Source organism: Panthera tigris, chromosome A2 (genome assembly GCF_018350195.1).
Source record: "Panthera tigris isolate Pti1 chromosome A2, P.tigris_Pti1_mat1.1, whole genome shotgun sequence".
NCBI lineage: Eukaryota > Metazoa > Chordata > Mammalia > Carnivora > Felidae > Panthera > Panthera tigris.
The window spans coordinates 154,586,921-154,602,112 of record NC_056661.1 but is presented as its reverse complement, the minus strand read 5'-3'; the positions used below and the strand labels follow the sequence as shown (position 1 = coordinate 154,602,112).

Genomic DNA, 15,192 nt, shown 5'->3' with positions numbered 1-15,192 from the left:
TAGTCTCCCTGAACCCGTGTGCTACAAAACACTAGTGAGATAGTTGGATTCCTTTAATTTAGCACGGCTTTAAAAATACCCATTAGCCAATTCGGGAACAAGCTCATTATCGGAAAGAAATGATTTTCACTCTTTTCCACCTAGCGTTTAGAAATATCATGCTCTCCTCTGTCCCCCACCCCCCACCCAGTGGCTAACAGCAGTTAATTAGAACTCAGCATCACCAGGATATCATAATCATCCTTAAATGGTCTCCTAACTTATCTTGGCTGGAGTTCATCTCCCTACCAGAGAGGTGCCTTAGATTTTTGCCAGGCACACCTGCCCTAATTCAGGCATCTCACATCCTCCACCTGCCCCCAGGTATTAGCAGTTAAAACTTTCAGGGAATAAGACAAATTTTTAAACTGACAAAAGAAAGCCTAGAAAGATCAGTGACACATAGAAGCAGGTATGTATCACTTGAAAATGGCAATTACTTTGCCCCCAAATACCTTATTTTGTAAAAAAAAAAAAAAAAAAAAATTTTTTTTTTTTACTCTTTAACCTACATCATTTAATTTCTTCCTCAGAGAGGCCCCCATGGGAAAAGTAAAAAAAAAAAACTCTCTGAAGAAAAAAAAAAGCCACCGATATCACTTTAAAGGAGAAACCGTGTGAAAGGCAATCCATGAAAAAAGAAAATGTTATACATGAGCCCTCCTGTGACTTCGGGAGACACTCTGAAAGTCCTGGACACTTGGAATTATCTACATGATAAACGTGGGCCCAAAGAGAGAGGTGCTGGGGATAGTTTGATCTCGACCGAAACAAATTTAATTTCTCTTCTCTTACAGTCTTTGGCTTCTCATTGCCCATCACCTCTCTTCGATTTCCTATCAATCCCTCCACACCTTTCTCCTCTCTGGGTCTTTCCCATTTCTGACCTGAACCCATGAGGGGTGTTAATCCAAGTGAAACTAACTGGGAGGATGTGAAAGTATTTTTCCAGCTAAAAGCTTTCTTCTGCTCCCGCTTTTTATAGGTGGGCACACCGTCCGATCCTTTGCCCTTCCCTAGCTCACAACCACCCATGCAAACCTTCCCAAATCATTCCACAGGGGAAATAGTATTGCCCATAGCATACAGAAGCTCACGGCTGCCCTTTCTCAGGTTTTCACCATCTCAGAGGGGTCAGAGACATTGAAGTCATCAACAGGGGAAGGAGGACTCAGGTTATAAGGAAATAAATAGCTATTAACTGAGATTTTGGGTTGAGGAGCAAGTTTCTTGTTCACAAATCGGCAGGTCGTGTGATACTATTCCTTCCCTATGGTCTTGATGTTGACCAGTATTCCCATCTCAGGCCTCGGCCGATCATTCTTGCCTGTCCAGGCCAGCTGGAGGCTGGCTCTGCTCTGAAGCAGGATAGGACTTGCCCAAAGCACTCTGAGCGTATCACAGGCCTGCAGGCAGGTCACCGGGCAGCTGTTTTATGGGGTGCTAACTAGACAGACCAAGTTGTACTTTACCATCACCACCTCCCCCTTTCCTCTTGGCCTTGCTAGAGTTCTCACCCTTATTTCTGACCACACTGTTTACCTGGGGAGGGAGCTGTGCCTTCGTGATGCTTTGGGCCCCATGTCATCAGCGGTGACTTTGTTAGAAACTTGTGCCATTCACCTGTCACTGTCATGTATTGTCCCTCGGGCAAATGATCGTGCTAAGGCTTGAGAATAAGAAAAGCATAATAACAAGTACAAAAAAGATGCTCCCAACTTGGAAAGTAGAACAATGAGAACTGGGCAGTTGCTGACCTTGGTGGCCCACAGCCTCACTATTTGGGGTGTTCTTACTCTTTGTTCTCAGTTTCTGCACTTTATAAAAAATCCCATCTTTGCCTCACTGCATGCTGATACCCTAGGCAACTATCCCGGGCAAAGAACTTCACATCATGAGATGACATGTCAAAAGGGGAACCCAGGTAATCTGTGGCAAGAAGGGAATGCCTGACACATAGTGGGTGTTCCTTAAATTGTTTTTGAGTAGACTTTGTACTTGGGAAAATAAATTAATGTATCTCAGTTTTCTTTAAAGTACTCAGTGTTTGGGGCGCCTAGGTGGCTCAGTTGGTTGAGTGTCTGACTCTCAATTTCGGCTCAGGTCACAATCTCAGGATTCGTGAGTTCAAACCCCATGTGGGGCTCTGTGCTGATGGTGCAGGGCCTGCTTTGAATTCTCTCTCTCTGCCCCTCCCCTGCAGTCTCTTGCACGCACACTGTCTGTCTCTAAAAATAAATGTATAAACTTAAATAAATAAATAGGGACTCCTGGGTGGCTCAGTCAGTTAAGTGTCCTATGTTGGCTCAGGTCATGATCTTGCGGTTTGTGAGCTTGAGCTCATTGAGCTCATTGGGCTCTCTGCTGTCAGCACAGAGCCCGGTTCAGATCCTCTGTCCCTCTCTGTCTCTCTCTGCCATCCCCAGCTTGCACTTGCTCCCTCCCTCTCTCTCTCAAAAATGAATAAACATTTTTTTTTAAAAAGGAGAAAACTATTAATAAATAAATAAATAAATAAATAACTCAGTGTTTTACTTTTTAGAAGTTTGAATATTTTTCTTACCGTACCAGGGGTTGCTGCGCTACAGGAAAGCAGTGTTCCCAGGAATGAGATGTAAAAGGAAGGAGCCAGCTTTGCATCCCAGGGCTAAGATCCCTAAACCCTGTGCTTGGAAGAAGTTCTCTCTCCCACCGCTGAGTGACGAGAAAGCGTCTTGACCCAGAGCCCCACTCTGACCAAACCTTGGTGCTGAGGCATTTGAAACACCACTGGTAAGAACAGAAGCAGGAAAGTCTGTCCATTCAGATCGGTTTAGAAGAGGTGGAAAATTGTATTCACCTCCGGGGTAGCCTGTTCCTTTGCAAAAGTAAAGCTAAGCCCACAGAAAATGAGATATTTGGGAGTCTATGGCTTCAAGGAAGGACATGCTGGCCTCATTGTTCCCTCAGGAGGGAGAATTGCAAACAATGCGTGAACAGGCCAAAGCGAAGCTCTCTAGCACATTATTTATTGAAGACTGAATTAAGACTGAGTCATTCCAGACTCTGAAAAATTACCAGTGTTGGGTTATGGTATATTTAATGAGACTGCCCCATTGGGAACCCTTGGGAGGTCTGGTTTCCCAAGCAAGAAAGGGACATTTTTGCCGTGAGGCTTTCTGGGAAGCTGGCAGGCTCCAGGACAGGAAGTGAACACCTGAGGAGGGCTAAGGCTGAAAGCAACTTTCCGGGGCTCCAGCCTGTTGGGCCTGGACTCTGAAGACTGGAGGCAAATCTGAGGGAACTCCAGGGTGATAGAGGGGAAAGTTGGCCTTCATCACCAGAACAGACCCTGTGAGGCAACAGTGCCGCCATCAGCATGCTCAGACTAGGGCCTGTGGGCCTGTCGACTCAGGGAGGATTGCTCTTCCCCTCGCTGAGGACACCAGCAGACTAAACGGTATCTCTAAGGTCCCTGCCCACTCCAGCCCCATGGTCTTCTTTGTCCTTATCTTGCTCAGTCTCTCATCACGACCGGAAGTGTTGCTTCGTCCCTGAAGGGAAAAGTTTGCAGTAACTTAGAGAAAAGCAGAATCAGTTCATCATATGTCGTATATCATATGTCACCAGCTCCCAGGACAAATCTATCAGCAGCAGTGACAGGAGGTGCAGACTGGAGCAGCTGCCCTGGGTGGGGGCCCATTGCAGCATGAGGTCTCAGATGCTCCTGACTCCTCTAGCAGCCCAGGGCGGTCAGCAAGGCCAGGAGCCTTGAAGGGGGACCTTATCTTGACCTCGCAGTAAATCTAGTGATAATTATATAAATCATAAATCATTAACAATACTTTATATTTCGCCACCACCAAATTTTGCATTTCAAAGTGCATATACAACTATACTAAGTAGCCTTGACTGCAGAACAGAATTCCAAGGGAAGATTGTGGGCTGAGTAAGATAAAGCCTAGAGGTCATTCTATTTTATTTTTTTATGTCTATTTCTTTATTTCGAGAGAGAGGGAGAGAGAGAGGCAGAGATAGAGGGAGAGAATCCCAAGCAGGCTCCATGCTGTCAGCACGGTGCCTGATGCAGGGCTTGAACTCATGAACCGCGAGATCATGACCTGAGCTAAAATCAAGAGTCAGATGCTCAACTGACTGAGCCACCCAGGTGGCCCATCCTGGAGCTCATTTTAAAGCCTCATTAATACTTTTCTTCTTGCTTAGCTTTTCCTTGCAGAAATGTCCAAGCAGGCCGAGAGTAGAGAAAATACAGTATCAGGAGCCTTGTTGTATCAGTAATGTAGCTTCAAACAGTCACACTCACACAGTCTTGCTTCATTTATATCTCCAATTGTCTTGGGGTGGTGGGTGGGAGTATTTTAAAGCAAATGACTGATAACATGTCCTTTCACTCATGAAGACTTTCGTGCCATTAGTAAAATCCTCAGATTAATCTATTCTCTTCAAATCGACTATAAATCTACCTGATGAATAAATCAGATTCTAACAAACTGCTTCTCTCACCAGAACTTGCCATTTGGTAAATAGAAGATGTCCGTCAAAATAACTGTTAGAGACACATGACTCACAAGACATGGGATTCTCCTTAGAACAAGCACAGATTGCTAACCTGACATCCCAACAACTTAGAGACCATTGGTGTGCTACCCATATTTTAAGGGGTAGATATTTTGAAACTACGGTATAGACTCAGTAGTCTGATCTCTTCCCTATTACCCACAGTTGGGAGAATTTATGTGACCCTTGGCCATTCCCAGATTCTCCAAAGTTAGACCAGATGGGTTGTCTTTGTGACCTAGCCCAAGGCCATCCCTGCCACCACAGAGGTTAGATATCTGTGTCTCTCTGTTTCTCTCTCACGCACACACACTCACTCACTGCTTTACGGGAAGGAATTTGTAGGAACGGAAGAGAGTAGGATCTGCTGTGTCCGGGTCTTGACTTAGTATCTCTCTGCTCCCAGGACTGGGCTCAAGAAGTTGCTAGTAACTTGGTCAAACATTCCCAGCCCCTCTTCATGCTTCTGATCCAATTACAAGATCCCCACACTGAAGTTTTACCTTCTTAAAACAAAACAAAGCAAACGTTTAGTGATTTGGGGGAAGTGTGATCGGGAAGAATTAAAGCTCTTCCACAGAGGGTAACCCCCAGAAGCTGTAAACACAGAAACTGTCAGAAGTGGCAGCCTCTGAGTCGGGGAGAAGGGGTGCAGGAAGGTTGGGGGACAAGGAAATTGCTGCTCACTGTATGTGCCGTGTGCAATTTGATTTAATCAAATGGAGACCTGCTTATTAGAATGTTAAAATAATATCTAAAAATTTAAATGGGCGCCTGGGTGGCTCAGTCAGTGAAGCGTCCCACTCTTGATTTCGGCTCAGGTCATGGTCCCAGGGTCTTGGGATTGAGCCCTGCATCAGGCTCCAACGCTGGGCATGGGGCCCACTTGGAATCCCCTCTCTTCCTCCCTCTCTGCCCTTCCCTCATTCGTGTACTCTCTCTAAAATAAATAAATAAATTAATTAATTAAATAAATAAAATTTAAATGAAAATTATATATATATTTCAAACTGGTCGATAAAGTGCTTCAATCGCTCTGCCCACTCCTCTGCACCTCCTGACCTCTGAACTCCGCAGGTCCCTTGGCTCAGTCTCCCCTGCTTTTTTCTCTGTGCACATTCACTTGTCGGAATAGCGTGCAGCCCGCGGCCGTGAACCCTCCACAAGCCAGTGACCCCCAATGTATATCTGCATCACGACCTCTCTCCTGAACCTCCGCTCTGCAGTTCCCTAATCCAGCCTCCCTCTGGATGTCCAATAGGGCATCTCCGTCTTAACATGGCCAAACCCACACTCCCGACCTCTCCAACCAAACCTGCTCCTCCCACAGTTTTCTCCTTCCTCCGTAAATGGAAACACGCTGAGCATGCTCTCTCCGCACCCCTGCCTCCGGTCTAGGAGAAATCCCTGCAGTTCCCCTGGCCTCCTACTGGCACCCCCTGCTTTCCCGCTGGCCTCACTTCAGTCTGTTCTGCAACAGTAGCCAAGGGGTCCTCCTGAAAGGGTCGGTCCTGCACTCACATCCTCCAGGGCCTCCCATTTCACTAAGCATACAGAGTCAGCCCCTGCTCCGTGGCCCACGGGGCCAGAGGACCCTCCCCACAACCTGTCTGGCTCCAGACTCCTCACTGTTCCTCCAGACACCACAATCGTTCCCTGCGTGTCTCACTCAGCCCCTGGCTTCCTCTGGGGGTCTGCTCAAAGGTCATTTGTCAGAGAGGCTTCCTTGACAACCCACAGAGTTCCCACCATCTATTCTCTGACTTCTTAACCTGTCTCACGCTTCCTCACACTTACCACTACATCATATTTATACATTTAATGGTGCATTTTACTTTATTTTTTTTTTAAATTTTTTTTTAACGTTTTATTTATTTTTGAGACAGAGAGAGACAGAGCATGAACGGGGGCGGGGCAGAGAGGGAGACACAGAATCGGAAGCAGGCTCCAGGCTCTGAGCCATCAGCCCAGAGCCCGACGTGGGGCTCAAACTCACGGACCGCGAGATCGTGACCTGAGCTGAAGTCGGCTGCTTAACCGACTGAGCCACCCAGGCGCCCCACTTTATTTTTTTTTAACGGTTCATTTTAAACATTGTGTCTCCCCATCCGACCCCCAATAGAATCTAAATTCCATCAGGACAGGGGCTTAACTCTCCCTTGATGCTCTGTTTTCATTACCGGGAAGAGGGTGTGGCACACAGCAGATGCTCTGAATCAAGGTGCGGGCCCTGCATGCATCCGATGTATCCTCATGTGGGCGCTACTGCAGAATGAATACCTTTTAAGAGGTTTCAGATTTTAAGTTTCCTACTCCATTGCAAATTCCAGGGGCCTAAAAGGGAGGAATGTGTTGATTTTAAATAACTTAGTAATTTTGACTATCTATTAATTTTATTAATCCCTATAACCATTTCTGCCTCCACCTGAGCTCAGCCTGTGTGGTACATGATTAATTGTGCTTTCAGCTTGGGTCAAACCAACAAATGCCTGTAGCACAGGCGATCTGGAAGGAAACAGTGCAGGCGGGTCTGACGTATAGCTAATATGGTCTAATGTATACAGTAGATATTAAGAAGGCAGAAGTCTGGAACAGACCAGGTTCCCCAGGATGCCTCTGGATGCCCCGAGCTCTGGGTCCTCAGGACAGATGGGACTTAAGTTCACAGGACAGAGAAGGGTACAGATATTCCTTAGGGCACAGGAAGATTATTTTTTTTCAAGCCCTTTATTCACAGTCTTAATTTTACCCTCTTACACCTCAGCTTGTCCCACAGTCTGGACTCTTGTATGGACCAGTAGTATCCATCCTAGTCAACTAACTATGCAGTTTGGTCACGGAGGTAGTGTAACCTGTTCCTTACCTGGGAAAATAACTGTCAAAGAAATAGCTGAAGATTTTTTTAAAGGGTAGAGAACACTACCTCTCAAAAAAAATTAAAACTTATAAAACTTGTGAGAATAGTCACATCAGTGGTGAAGAATACATAAATTAGTAAACATCAGGAATTTAATATTGTAATTTCAAGGGGAATTATTCATCATAGGAATTGAAAGAATTATTCAATAAGTGGTGTAGCAATTATTAACTAGTCAATAAAAATTTTAGACTCTCACTTCATATCACGTATCAATATAAACATGGATTAGATTAAGAAATCAAAAGTCAACATAAGAAATCAACATATAAATAACTAAAAGAATAAAAGTGAATATTGAAAAAATTTCTGGGCGGGAACCAACTTTCTAAATGTCAAAGCAACATAAGAAATCACAAAAGAAGTGGGGGCGCCCGGGTGGCTCGGTCGGTTGAGCGTCCGACTTCGGCTCAGGTCATGATCTCATGGTTTGTGAGTTCGAACCCCACATTAGGCTCTGCACTGACAGTATAGAGCCTGCTTGGGATTCTCTCTCTCCCTCTCTCTTTGCCCCCCACCCTCTCAAAATAAATAAACTTTTTAAAATGCCATGTTCATCTGACAAGTTGGCAAAAAGTACTTTAAATGGCAATATCTAATTGCGACAAAATGAAATGGATGTCCTTACATACCCATGAATCAACAATTTGGCAGTATTATTGAGAACCTTAAAAACACAAATACATTTTAACCCAATATTGCTGCCTCTGGAAATCTGTCATACATAAGTCAACAACCCGAAAAGCTGATTGATTGTATCTGCCCTGTCACCCCTCCTTCTAGATTTCATTTCTTGCCTGATAGCTGCCTTCCCTGCCAGGCTATAAGCCTGGTGAGAAGCGATATCTGCCTTCTTCCTGGCTGCCCCATCACTGTGTGCAGGGCTCAGCATATAATAGGTAGTGTTACTTCAGTGAAATTTGGCCAACACTTTAGGCACAATGAAAGGGGGAAGGGCTTGAGTGTCCAACAAGGAGAAAATGGTTAAATAAATTTTCAAACATACGTACAATGGGAACCATTAAAATGATGCATACAAAAAGTTGCTAAAAGGATAGGAAAATGTTCCCGGTCTGATGTTAAGGAAAAAAAATACAAAATTTATGTATGGTATGATTTCAACATAAACATGGAAAACTTTTCATTATATCATGTATTTTAAGATACAGCATTATTTTTACATGCCACTAAGAATTTTAAAATGCCCCAGGTGAGGAGTCGAGCATGATACCCCATATACACCTGTGGCAAATAAACCTTCCACATGGACAGGGCCAGGTAGGGAAACTTGTCTCTATCATTGGCTGGAGGGAAGAAAAACATGTCGCCCAAGAATTTGCACTATCAGCCGGTGTTTGCACTAGCTTGCGTTTTGAATTCACACTACCAGCACGGTCCAAAGAACCTCAAGCACAGGACTTAACTCAAAGTACTCTCTGGTTGGCTGTGCCTGCAGAAGGCCGGCAAAAGTAAACACAAATCTCCTCGGTGAGAACTCGATCTCCGTGGGGCTGGCAGCAATCAGGAGTCACCATAGCAATGCTAGCAAGTGAGACGCTGCACCAGAGAACTAGAGAAAAAGATAAGCAAAATCTTAACAGTGGCCAACCCAGTGGTGAGATTATAGATCAAAATCACTTTTATATACTACATTTTATATACATTACGTGTTTTATATCTTATAGATATATAATGTAGATATGTTCAGTATTTGGGAAAATAAAATAATTTTATTTTAAAATTGAGATATATGGCATTCTAGGGGAACTCATTTTAAAATATAATATCATCCAGGGCGCCTGGGTGGCTCAGTTGGTTGAACATCCCACTTTGGCTCAGGTCATGATCTCGCGGTTCCTGAATTCGAGCCCCGAGTCGGGCTCTGCACTGACAGCTTGCTCAGAACCTGGAGTCTGCTTCGGATTGTGTGTCTCTTTCTCTCTCGGCCCCTCCTCTGCTTGCTCGCGAGCTCTGTCTCTCAAAAATAAATAAATGTAAAAAAAAATCTTTTTAAAATATAACATCATCCTAGGGTCCCTGAATCTGACTGCCCTTCATTTCTTCTTGCCCTTCACACTCCTTTCCCACCAGAGCTATTCTAATAGCTACATTTAATTAGTTTCTTTTCCTATCATTTCGTGAAATTCAGTAGATACAGAGAAGATAAATCTGATGGTCAGATGTAGAGCCCTTTCAGACTGTGAATGTGTTAAGAGGTCTGTCATCACCATCATTAACATTTTTGAGCCCGTGTTAAGTGCAAGATGCTAGGTTAAGCCTGGCAGGAGGAGCCAGTTGTACGGAGGTGTTAAGTCTCTACTTTTATTCATCTGCTTACTTGACAAATGCTTCTTGTGCACCTGTTATGCAGGGCACTAGGAATCTGCAGATAGACATGGTGGCTGGTGAGCTAGGACACATACGTTAATAAGTGTGGGAAAGGCTCTAGGTTTAAGGTTTGGACATTTTAGTCTTTTGTTTATATAGCAAATTATATATAGCATATATATCTGAATATATATAGGATGGAGATTATGAGTTTATTTCCTGGCACATTCACAACTTTTGGTACCTACACAACTTGAAGGTACTAAACTAGGGGGTTCTGGGTGGGGTTCACACAAAAGATCAGGAAAAAGAAGTCCCTTAGGGGAGAAAGAGAAAAGTCAGAACCAAAGCTGATGGCTTTGGAAATTGAGGATTTTCTATGAACCCCGTTTTATATTTAGAAATAATATTTTGAATGCCCCGACCCTTGGGTATATGTGGTGGCTAAGTAATCAGAGGAGGTGGGAATAAGAAATAGCCGTTAAAATAAGAAAGAATGAGGAGAGGAGAGAGACCTGTTCAGACATGACTCCTCCAAGGTTCGAGGAGCCCCAGCAGTTTGCCTGCTCTCAGAAGGATCTGGTGGATTTATGCACTGGGTGTCACTCAGGCAGTGCCGAAGAAGAAGCCTATCCTATGTGCTAGAGATACAATGAAGACACGATTTAACCCCTCTTCCTAAGGAGATAATAAATGACTGCCCGGGGCTGCTGTTTCCAAGCCAAAATCTATGACATAACCATAATCTATTTATGCGGCATTTAGCCTACAGAAGGGGGACTGCTTTCATCGTTTGGCTCAACCTCCCCTTCCCGGGCCCAAGGGCAAGTAAATGACCGTCCACCACCTTCTCTGGAGGTTTAGTCACTGAAATGGATGAGCCCCAGGCAGGGTCCAGGGAAGGCCGGGGCCAGGCAACAGCCGACTGGGTTCTGCACGCAAAACTACCTCAGGCAGCACACCCAAACCCACAGCTCCAGGAGGCCAGGCCACATCCAAAGCCCAAACAACCCCGGGGCGGCCAAGGCTCCCTCTCCCGCTTCACTTCCCAGCCCGGCGCAGGCTTCAGCCACACTTCCAGGATTATGTAACACATTTCTGTCATGGTCCATATGACCAGGGAGATTACAAAAAGAATGATGGCGTATAAAAATTCACGGTGGTACAGTTATCCGACGGACTCCCAGGTGAGAAGGCACCTCACCCCAGCACAGGTGGACGGATCCAGGTGGATGCGCGTCCATGCCGCCAGACGTTTCCCGTGCACCGGCACACACATGCACCCGCGAATCCCAGCCAGGCACGCAGTTGGGCGAAGCCGGTGGCGAGGACGCCTTCTCCGGCTGGATCGGAGCGCCAGCCCCGGCGGGAGGGCGGCGGGAGGGCGGCGGCGGCGGCGGCGGGCGGGGCGGCGCGGGGCAGGTGCGGCCTCGGGCGGTGCGGCGGCCCGGCCCGGCCCGGCGAGGGGAGTTCCCGCAGCCCGCCCCTGCGCCCGCCCCTCGCCGCCCGCGGCTCCTCCTCGCTTCGCCATGGTGGAGCGGGGAGACGCGGCGCCGCTGCTGCGCTGGGCCGAGGGCCCCGCCGTCTCCCCGCCGCAGGCCCCGGAGCCGCAGGCCGGAGGCCGGGGCTGGGGCAGCGGCGGGGGCGGCCGGCCGGCCGCGGAGCCGGCCAGGAGGCGGGGGCCCGAGGAGCTGGGCGCCTCCGAGGTGCTGCTGCAGCCCGGGCGCCTGGAGCTGGGCGACGTGGAGGAGGACCAGGTGGTGGCCGTGTTCGTGGTCACCTTCGACCCCCGCTCGGGTGAGAGCCGCCGCTCCGGGGGCCGGGAGAGGGTCGCGCACCCCGGGGCTTTGGGGGCGGCGGGGGAGGGGCTCGCTGCGCGCGCACCCTCACCCACACACCTGCACCCCCCACCCCGCCGCCCCGCTCGCTCGGAGCGGCCAGAGTGCCCCCGCGAGGTCCGGGCGCGGGACGCGGGGCTTTGTTCGCGGAGCCCCCCCGACCCCCTTCTCCTTCCCGTCCCGCGCGGCCTCCCGGCAGATCCGCGGTCCGCGCCCGGGTCCCCACAGCCCTGTTTGCACTTCTCCAGTGCTGCAGGATCCCGTCGGCGGCCGCGGCGCGCTGCCTTTTGTTTTCTGGCTCTGCTGAAAGGTGTTTTTTGTTTTATTTTTTATTTTTTTCCCCATCAAGAGGAGAAATGCCCCCCAGGTGAACTCCTGAAACAGATTGTACTGAACTTCCAGGTTTTCTGCTTCCCCGCCCTCGCTCCCCGTCACTCCCGGCACGGTAACTTTCCAAGCGGCCAAGTTCACTTGCTCTGGCAGCATCATTTTGAGGAATTAGTGCCGGGAGCATTAAGGGATAGGACTGAGGGATTAAACTGGAGGCGGATTAAAGGAGAAGCCTCCTCAGGTAGACTCTTGATGGTTTGTATGGAGAATTAAAGGGTTATCTAAAATAATCTTGAGCCTAATTAACCAGGAAGGAAGTGTCCAAGTGAGTGGTGAAAGACTTCGTGGGGGTTCAAAAGTGAGTAAATACACTCTCTGGGAAAGCCTCAGGTGGTTGCTGCGGGGCCTCAAGCCGGAGCTCATCAGCTCTCAGCATTGAAGGAAGGAGTGCCTATTCCTGGTTCTGGGGTTTTAGGAAACCCAGATATTTCTGACCCTAACTCCCCGAGGGGAGTCCTGGAATGAAGAGTGCCTGGTAGTGAATGGAAATAACTTCTTCGTGATCTCCAGGGAGGAGCTGTAGAACTCATTCACAAGAACCTGATGGGTGGCCGTGGGGTGGGAGGAGAAAGGCCTGGGATCTTCAGGTGGCAGAAGATAGTGTCCAGGCCGGGTAACTGACCTAGGGTCCGGGATGATAAAGCAGCAAGATGCAGGAAGAAATAGCACAGGATAGAAAAATAGTTGGTGGACGGACTAGGCCTTTCAGCCTCCTGTCTATTCCTTGGCCCTTATCCCAGTGGCTTTCAAACTTTTTTGATTGTGTGTGACCCACTGTTGGAAGTAAATTTGACTTCACGACCACTACACTCACAGGCATACAAATGAAACTGAAACCAGTTTCATGAAATAGTACTAACCCCTTCTACATGTGGTGCATACTGGTATTCTCCTTTTTCTTTTTTAACACCTGCTGGTTGACTCGTATGGTTGGGACTCCTAGATACCAGTGATTTCAGAAGCTACTGTTTCTGACCAAAAGCAGTCTTTATTGGTAAATAAAAACGGATACTTTGTAACTAATAATATTCCTTATCCCCTATCCCATCATCTACAGGTAAATGGATGCAGGCATGGGACTGTGGGAAATGCTGAAGGCTAGCTAGAAGAAATGGCAAGAGAGCACTGACAGGGTCCGATTCCGCAGCGGTATAGCACTGGCAGTAGAGTCTAGGGAGGGGAAAGAGAAAAGAAAAGCCCTACACTAACCACAGATGCAGTTGATGACATTAAAAAGCACTACAGAGCTGGGACCCTCCCCCTGCCTTATCAGTCCCAGCTGTGACATCATTTGGATGGGTATATGTATATGGAATATACATACAAGGGGGTATTATGTAATGTTTTCAAATTAAGGTTAGTGTGGACAGAAGGGATTGTAACTGGTCCTTGGACTCTTTGTGCAGGCGTTTTACTATCATGGTGTTTCATGTAGTTTGTAATCCTCTATTTTGATCATCGTTCATACCCAGTTTATACATGAGCAAGCAGACCAAGGGTGCTGTCTGCCCCCCCAACTTTTCATCCTTACTGTGTCCAGAGGGTGGAGAGGAAGGGAAGGAGTGGGAGAGAGGACAGGGGAAGAGAGAGAGAATGTGTGTTTAGCTTTGGTTGCTTTTGGTTTTTGTTTTTTCTGAAAGCTGCTGTTCCTTGCCCATAAACCTACCTCTCCTTTGTCACCTATCCCAGTCCAACAAGTCTCTTTGCATCTTGTAAAAATACTCTGGAAAAAAAAAAAATACTCTGGTAGTACCTCTATAAAGTGAAAGTAATATGGTGCATCTCCTAATGTAGCAGTTGGAATGAATGAATGCTGAGGTTCCTGGATCCTCAAAGGTTAGCACTAGGGCTCAGAGCTCCTGCTGTGTCCCTTATCTGGTGGTCGAGGCAGTCACTGTCCGGAGAGGTGAGATGCCAGTTCTCAGTTCCCCAGTGAGCTGGAGACATCACAGGACCAGACCATGTTTCCTGGTTCAGTTCCGTGTCCTCCTCACTCTGCTACTGAGGCTGATCTGCTATGTGTTACTCTTTAATCTTGGTCCATGTTTTTCAGTTGGGTTAGAGCACAATGCTAGTAACCTTGGTCCACCAAGACTTTTGCCTTCCTTAGCCTTTGATACCAAAAATAGTAAAGCAATTACTGGCTTCTTTATAAAAATCAGAACATATCACAGAGCTTCTCACGTGGGAGAGATTGGAGTTTTTTCTCTTGCCTGCCTACCCACTCCCCCGTGTTTCTTCCACCTGTGTCCTGTTTCGTTCCCTAGGAGCCCCTCCCTTCTACCCTGACCTACCCAGTCATTCACTGCCCAGCCCATGGCTATTTCATTCAGCTTCCCATCTGGTGGAAGTAACTGTTGGCACGCGTGCACACGAGAGGGCGAGAGAGAAGATGTGGGAGGAGAGAAATCCACGGCTGTGGTGCACCTTGCGGCGGGGGGTGGGGCGGAGAAGGTTGTGAGTGGCCTGTGGTGAAAGCGGATGTAAGAGGGTGTGAGGGAGGAGTGGGTCCTGGTGAGGGTGTGGGAGGGTGTGGGTGGACGTGTGCATGAGCACACGCTTCCAGCAGGAATACACTTAGGGATTCTCAGGCTGGTGTATAACAATGGGAGAGAGCAGTTCTTTTATACTTCTGGATACAAGTTTTGGGTTGGGCATTTGTAGGAAGGATCAGAGAAGAGGGTAGAGGTGTAATGCATGCGATTGTCATTGGATTCATGGTTTGAAAATTATGGTGGTCGTATCTACAAATGACGTGAGGACCGGGGCCTCAGGTTCAAGTGCAGTAGAGGCGCGTGTGCTCTCTCTCTCTCTTTACTCACTCACTCTCACACACTCAGTCTCTCTCTGGAGCAGGGAGCCCTGGGATGGCAGTTCTGGCCATCTGGGCTACAAAGCTGCTATTGACAGCAGGCCCAGATGCTTACTATGCAAGCCAGGTGGGAGGGTTTGGCAGCCAGAATCTTGCTCTTTCATTGTGATCAACCCATTATTCAAGCCTTCGATTCTTAATTTTTATTTTTTTTTCTGCCCACTTGTGTGTGAGCCTGCAGCAGGTAAAGCTTTGGACACAATGAATCGTTGGGGCTGTTTCTTTATAAGAGGTTCACCTTATTTTTATTT

The 15,192-nt window shown here is 47.4% G+C and overlaps 2 protein-coding genes across 9 annotated transcripts in view; one reads left to right on the top strand and one right to left on the bottom strand.

Moving 5' to 3' along the window:
* Positions 1-11,372, bottom strand: part of WEE2 (WEE2 oocyte meiosis inhibiting kinase) — a 40,747-nt gene extending 29,375 nt beyond the window's left edge. Inside the window, exon 1 of the mRNA XM_042977220.1 lies at positions 11,046-11,372. Coding sequence (XP_042833154.1) covers positions 11,046-11,372 — 327 coding nt within the window. The remainder of the gene's footprint in view (positions 1-11,045) is intronic.
* The window catches only part of DENND11 (DENN domain containing 11), a 45,599-nt gene continuing 41,777 nt past the window's right edge, over positions 11,371-15,192 (top strand). For all 8 annotated transcript variants that reach the window (XR_006213359.1, XR_006213358.1, XM_042973818.1 and 5 more), the window contains exon 1: positions 11,371-11,638. Coding sequence is in view for 6 of the 8 variants with exons in the window: in XM_042973818.1 (XP_042829752.1) it covers positions 11,371-11,638 (268 nt within the window). In the remaining 2 variants the exon portion in view is untranslated. The remainder of the gene's footprint in view (positions 11,639-15,192) is intronic.